Below are 7,500 nucleotides of genomic sequence, written 5' to 3' on the forward strand. Positions count from 1 at the left end.
CCGTCGGCTTTGTCGGAGAGAAGAGCGTCCGGCTCTGACCCGTGAGCACCCGGGGCCCGGAGCCCGTCCTGATCCGGCCGGGGCTTCCTGACGTCGGGCCAGCTGACGGGCGACAGGAGGCTGTCTTTCACCGCGGCCGCGCTCCTCTTCTCGGACTTGATGTAGGGCACGTCCAGGATCTCGTCCATGTCCAGGTCGTAGTGCTCCAGCTCTCCCAGCAGCGGCAGGCCTCGGCTCTTACCGGCCTCGGCGCTCTTGGCCTCGGTCTCGGGGTCAGACTCCTGCGGCTGGTGTTTGAGCGGAGACACGCGCTTGACCGGACGGAACTTGCTGTAGACGTCGGCGATGCCGGTGGGTTTGATTCCCGCTCCGCCGGACAGCGCGCTGCGAGCCCAGTTAATAGACGGAGCTGAAACCAAAACTAAATCATTTTAAAATAAAAGCGGAAAAACAATAAAAATGTAAAAAATAAAAATAAAATTAAATTAAATAATAAAATTATTATATATATATATATATATATATATATATATATATATATATATATATATATATATATATATATATATATAATTTAAATTTTAATGATTTTAAGAATTTTATATATATATATATATATATATATATATATATATATATATATATATATATATAATAAAAAAAGTCTTAAAATCATAAAAATTTGAATCTAAAATAAAAACAGATTGTTGCTAAGCAGCTTCACAGCAATAAATAAGAAAATAACATAATAAATTAATAAATCATTCTATAAACTCAAATTAAGTAGAAATCGATTTAAATTGAAAACACAACATCAAAATAAAATACTAACGTCACATAAAAAAAGGATCATTTAAATAATAATAAACATGAATCATATAAATTGTTATTAATCAGCTTCACAGCAGTATTTACAAAAACAACGGAACAAATAATCCTATGAATTGAAATGAATTCAAATAAGCGTTTTAAAGTAAAATAAAACACTAACATCAAATAAAAAAGTAAAGTTAAACAGAACATTTAACTGACAACTAATTAAATCAGAAATAGATTTTAAAATGGAAGCAGGTTGTTCACAGCAATGAGGAAAGAACAGACTTGATTCTGTGAACATGTTTATCTTTTCATATTTCATTTCAAGCCGTTTACTCCAGCAGTGTTTCCCAAATTCATTTCACGAGTTTTTATTTTATGAGAAGTAGAATAAAAGCTGAAAATCAAAACAAAGCACTTAAGTACAATATAAAATATGTTTAAAAGAAAAACACTGAAACAAAGTTCAACCATAAAAGATTTAAAAAAAACAAAGAGTGTTTCGAAGCAGCTTCTTAGTAATAAATAAAAAAACGAATCAGTGACGTTTCAAACAAACATGACACAAATTCATCTTTAAATCAGCTCTAAAAGACATTGTTCAAATCAGTTTAATGTTGATTCAGTGCAGTGTTGAGTTTAACACTTGTTTCCTAATTCAGGCTGATTTCTACAGCTCTGCAGGACTCTATGCTGAAGCTCTGAATGAATTAAATGAAGTACCTTGTCTCTCGTCGGCCGCTCCATCGTGTCTCCGGCACAGCTCAGGAATACTCTTGGACGAGTACTGAGACAGAAAACAAGATCATCACGCACTACAGCTACGAGAAATCAAGAGTGATGGGGAACTCTCACATCCACAAACATCTGAGCGACTCAAGCTAACCCTGAATGAACCCTAAGACCAACGAACACAGGAATAAAGACCGTAATCTACACTCACTCAGTCCCATGAATGCATGTTTAATGTTTAATATACACATATAGAACAGCGTTTCTCAGAAGAGTTTCATGAGCTGACAGAGAGCTAATAATGATATCATAAAATAAAAAATATATATATATATATATTATATATATATATATATATATATATATATATATAAATATATATAATAATATATATGTTTTGTTTACTTCAAATTTAAATGTAAAAATTATTTTCATCAGAGAACAGATAAAGCATAAAAATAACATTTAACCAAGTTAAAAAAACAAAATAAAAAACTAAAATAAATTAAATAATAATAATAGTGTTTAAATAAAATTATTTTAAAAAGCAAACAAAATAAAACAATGATTAAGAATTAATATAATTAAAAATAAATAAATAAATCTTCTTCTTCTTCTTCTTCTTCTTTTTCTTCCGCTTATACAGTCTAAGCAGGGATGCCCAGACTTCCCTCCCCAGACACTTCCTCCAGCTCTTCCGGGGGACACCGAGGCGCCCCAGGCCAGCCGAGAGACATAATCTCTCCAGCGTGTAAGGTCTCCCGGGGCCTACATACCTCATCGATGTGGAGGAGCAGCGGGTCTACTCCGAGCTCCTCCCGAGTGACTGAACTCTCACCCTGCAGGCGCCCAGCCACCCTCGAAGGAAACTCATTTCACCGCTTGTATCCGGGATCTCATTCTTTCGGTCATGACCCAAAGCTCATGACCATAGGTAAGATCGACCGGTAAATCGAAGCCGCCTTGCAAATTAACAACCAGTACAGCGACTCGCATTACTGCAGAAGCTGCACCGATCCGCCTGTCAATCTCTCGTTCCATCCTTCCCTCACTCGTGAACAGAGACTAATAACTCCTCCACCTCAGGAGCTCCTCACCAACCTGAAGGCAAGCACACTTGTCCGACTGAGGACCAAGGCCTCAGACTTGGAGGTGCTGATTTTCATCCCTGCGCTTATCAGCTGCAAACGCCGCCCCAGCACACACTGTAGAGTCTGGCCAGATGCAAGAACAACATCATCAGCAAAAAGCAGAGAAGCTATCCATACCAGAACATCTGAGAAACTGTCAAAGGGCAAAGTCCAACATGAATGACTTAACCCTACAGGGATCGGACAGCCCTTAGCAAAGGCCCCTTACCCCATATTAGGAACCCGGTCGAATGCCTTCTCCAAATCCACAAAACACATGTAGACTGGTTGGGCAAATCAGGAAAGCATCCTGGAGATATGAGAGCAGTCCAGTGTTCCATCCAGGCGAAACCCGCATTGTTCCTCTGAGCCATCAACTATGATGATTCTCCTCTCCAGTACCCTGGCACTTTCCCAGGAGGCTGAGAAGTGTGAATGCATGTTTCCAGAGGCACTTTTCTCGCGTCCACGCGATGTTGCAGAATATACATCCAGAGAATCGTCCATACAGAGGAGCTTCTCCACCTCAGTGACCTCAAGGAGATCCCCGGCCTCTGCTTTGGAAGACATGAGCTGAGGAGAGTCCTCAATAATGATATCATAATCAATATACTATATAGGCATGCTTTCCCTTTCTGAGGCGTCGGACGGTTTGCCAGAACCTCTTTGAGGCCGTTCGATAGTCATCCCGAACTCCTCCCAGATATATATATATCGGGCCAACCATATATATATATATATATATATATAACCGGAGATATATATATATATATCTATATATGACAGGGGTATATATTTAAGTCTGTCCGCCTAAATTTAGCTCCGCCCCTCTCTTCAATATAGAAAATTATCATCGACTCCGCCCTAGGGTGTCCTGATGCCAGGTGTAGTACACCCTTATGCTTGAACATGTGTTCGTTATGGACAGACCGTGCCTAGCACAGAATTTCCAACAAAAGATAAAGCCTCCATAAAACCAACATTTCCCCAGCAACGATAGAAGCACTTTCCAAAAACAAAATACACTGCCAAACTAAAATAGATTAAATAATAATAATAGTGTAAGCTTAAATAAAATTATTTTCACTAGCGGGCAACACCAGAGTAGTGAAGAAGCGAGAAACAAATCTAGCCGGTATCTCTCAACCTCAAACAAATGATTAAGAATTAAAACTAGAATAAATGTTAATTTAATAAATAAATAAATAATAATAATAATAATAATAATAATAATAATAATAATAAATATATATATATATATATATATAACCTGCATGTCATGTGACCAGAGAGCCACAAACATGCGAATGCAAAGTTAAAAAATTGTTGAAATATTAAAAATCTTCAGGGGACTTTGGAGATGGTCTCTGGGTGTGTGTGTTATTCTGAGTTCTGGAGGCAGAGTGATTAAGAAAGACATAAACTCACAGGTAAATCATCCGTGAAGTCAATCTCATCCAGATCCAGGTATTCAGGAACGTCCATCTTCAGTCAGCATTCTGAGAACACACACACACACACACACACACACACACACAATCATCAAAGGCTCAACATCATCTACGGAGCTACGCTCACGTGACGTCACGCGGAGTAAACCAGAGACACAAAGACGTGGGCGTGGCTTAAGTTCATCCGTCAGCACGGCATTGGATGGTGGGCGTGGCTATCAGAGCTGTATGGTGAGTTTTAATAAACTATAACCGTTACCTGAATAATAATAATAATAATAATATCTAATTAGCCACTGGTCAACATTAACCAACAGATGACCCGGATGACACGAAGTGGAAGTCATTTTAGAGTTATTTACACTTTGGAGAAAAATAATGAAACTTTTTTTTGGTGTGTGTGTCCAGAAAAAAATAATGAATCAGGGAAAAAAAAGAGAAGAATCGTGAAGAAACGAGTCACTGATGCTCACGATTCACATCAAACACAATGAACCGAGAACTGAGCGCGAAAAACACCGCGATGGATATTCATGAAGAAGATGAAGATGATGAAGATGATGGGTCTGTCTGTCAGTGTGTGTGTATGTGTGTGTGTGTTTATCTCTGTCTGGTGTCTTTTGTTTCTAGCTTTAGCTTTAGCTTTAGCATCCCTCAGATGATCTCTCTCTCTCTCTCTCTCTCTCTCTCCGTGTTTCTCCGGTCTCCCGCCGGTGTCTCGTGTCCGGTGTGTGTGTGTGTGTGTGTGTGTGTCGTACCTCGTTCCCGCTGCCGTGTGTCGCCGCTCCGCTGATCGTCTGTCGGTGTTTCTGGTGATTATTAACGGATCATCTGAAGAATGTGACGCGAGCGCGCGCCTCCTTCAGCCTCCTCAGCGCGCGCGGCCACGACACGCGCGCGGCCCCGACACACACACACACACACACACACGCGCGCGCGCACACACACACAGACCAGCAGAGGGCGACACACACTCACACACGAGAACAAGATTACAGTACGTACAAAACAAACTGAGCAAAACAGTACGTACCGAACACATAAAGTATCGTTCATTAATATTTATGGAGAAATATCTAAAATAAAGGACAGCAAAAAGGGAGCACATGAATAAAGATGGAGAATATATTAAGGAGAAATCTTAAACATAGGACAAATAGATGTTTTTATGGGGGTTTTTTTGAACAGATACAAAATATAACTGTAGTTCTTGTTTGAAGATGTTTACGTGGGGTTTACATTCAGTGTATTTACATTTATAGACATAAAACTGTCCAATAAATAACAGAGGATTTATACAAAAACTTGCATTAAACAGATTTTTTTGCATATAAATAATGTGTTTATGACAAAGGTTATAATATATATATATATATATATATATATATATATATATATATATATATATATATATATATATATATATATATATATATCAAAAGCTTGTTCCAATAAGAAATTGAAGAAGAATTATAAAAAACAAAGCAGCGATCAGGATTCAGGACTGGGGACAGAGCTCTAGACAGCATACATGTTTCCAGAGAGACGGCCTTTAAAACAGTTTTGAAATCTTGTCTGAATACAGGACAGTGATGTCTTAAAATCAGATCTGTCACTGTCAAACAACTCATTCACTAAAAACAAACCCTCACTAAACAGAGAACTCCTCTGATGTAGAATATTACAGTCGCTCCAAAAAAAAAACAATGACTGTGCTTAGAAATCAGTTCCCAAGCCTTTGATGGTGAGTTTACTAACAGAATAATAACAGGTTAATAAAACATTAATACCACCTAACTGTGAAAAAGATTATATTTAACTCCACTCCTATTTTAATAATTTTTTTTAATTTTCCCAAAGAAACACACTTAGTTCTTTGAATGAATAATTTTACTTAATAAAGAAGGTTTTGTCAGGATTTGACTCACATTTAATCTGATTGAATTATCTGACTAAAAATACTTCAATAAGACAGAATCTTTTTTTTTTTTACATGCATTTACCTAATTATTGAAATAAAATTAATAGATTTTTAGATTTTACTGTATTAATTTAAAACTAATACATTTCTTAATGAAAGTAAAAATGATTAAAAATAATTAGGGAGGTTCACTTCTAGAAACAAATATGTCACTAAAATATTATTTACACACACACACACACACACACACACACACACACACAGAGTGAGAGAGAGCATACACACATTCACATGTGAGGTGTGTAAAAAAAAAGATTTATATATATATATATATATAAAAATATATATATATATATATATATATATATATATATATATATATATATATATATATATATTACCTTTTTATTTTAATTTAACTATTTTTTTATTTTCTATTTACAATTTTTTATTAACATTTACATTACTTTTAAAATGAACAATGTACATTAACTTTAACTAAATAATAGAATAGTAGTGAATAATGAAAGACAGACAGACAGACAGAAACATCATTCAATTAATAATCACACATGAAAATTAATAAAGCATATTCTCATCTGCGTTTATTCAAGTTTGTGCCTCCTAATCTAAAGTGACTTCTACTATCAATAGCACCTTTAAGAGACTAAAAATATAAATATGTCTAAACATGAATCTGAAAACGCTTTTTATTAAACGTTCTTATTTTTGCACACACCATTAAAACTAAACTATCTGTAGAAACATGATTAACATAGATATTACTGAAAACACCCTCGACTCTTCAAAAAAAGCAAGACAAAAACACTACAGCTATTATTTTACACTAATAAAGACAAAATGAAACAATACTGTAAGGCTTTGCTGTGAAATTACTACCCAGCTAACAGAGAACGTTCCCTTAATGTTTTTTAAAGGTTACGGAAATGTTAGGACAAAATCATTCTTATAATAATGTTTCTGGAATATTCTGATAAAAGTATTAATATCTAATATTTGTTCTCTGTAGTGTTTTCAGTAACGTTCTTCAGAAACAACACACAGTGATCCTCCAGCGTTTGAATACTCAAGAGAAAAACATCTTTAGATATGAAAAAGTAGACCATTTAAATAATGAGAGAAGGCTGAAATGTAAATGTTTTTAAAATGTTAGATCGAAATATTTCATGAACGTTCACAAAACCTACGAGGAACTAAAGGTTCAGAAGGAGCTCTCTCAATGTTTTTCAAAAAATTCACGAAACCAAGAAAAAACCTCGAAAGGTTTTAAAAATATTGAATGGGATGATTTATACATCATCTGAATGAATCATCTCTCCACTGATGTCTGCTTTATGATCGGACCATATCTCTGAGATACAACTATTAGAAAATATCTGGAATCTGAGGGAGAGAAGAAATATAAATAAAGTTGTTCAGATGAAGTTCT

The 7,500-nt window shown here is 36.0% G+C and overlaps 2 protein-coding genes across 4 annotated transcripts in view; both read right to left on the reverse strand.

Moving 5' to 3' along the window:
- The window catches only part of LOC122350969 (synuclein, alpha interacting protein), a 13,865-nt gene extending 8,832 nt beyond the window's left edge, over positions 1-5,033 (reverse strand). For 2 of the 3 annotated variants that reach the window (XM_043247760.1, XM_043247757.1), the window contains exons 1-4: positions 4,888-5,033; positions 4,107-4,177; positions 1,540-1,603; positions 1-421 (exon numbers count right to left, since the gene is read on the reverse strand). The exon at positions 1-421 is cut by the window's left edge and continues 130 nt beyond it. In XM_043247760.1, the coding sequence (XP_043103695.1) occupies positions 1-421; positions 1,540-1,603; positions 4,107-4,163 (542 nt within the window). In that variant the 5' untranslated portion in view covers positions 4,164-4,177; positions 4,888-5,033. The remainder of the gene's footprint in view (positions 422-1,539; positions 1,604-4,106; positions 4,178-4,887) is intronic. The other variant, XM_043247759.1, reaches the window with a different exon arrangement.
- A 1,600-nt stretch (positions 5,034-6,633) lies between these two features.
- Positions 6,634-7,500, reverse strand: part of LOC122350790 (protein-lysine 6-oxidase) — a 6,927-nt gene continuing 6,060 nt past the window's right edge. The window contains exon 7 of the mRNA XM_043247505.1: positions 6,634-7,500. This exon is cut by the window's right edge and continues 235 nt beyond it. The gene's annotated coding sequence lies outside the window, so the exon portion shown is untranslated.

This window comes from Puntigrus tetrazona, chromosome 8 (genome assembly GCF_018831695.1).
Source record: "Puntigrus tetrazona isolate hp1 chromosome 8, ASM1883169v1, whole genome shotgun sequence".
NCBI lineage: Eukaryota > Metazoa > Chordata > Actinopteri > Cypriniformes > Cyprinidae > Puntigrus > Puntigrus tetrazona.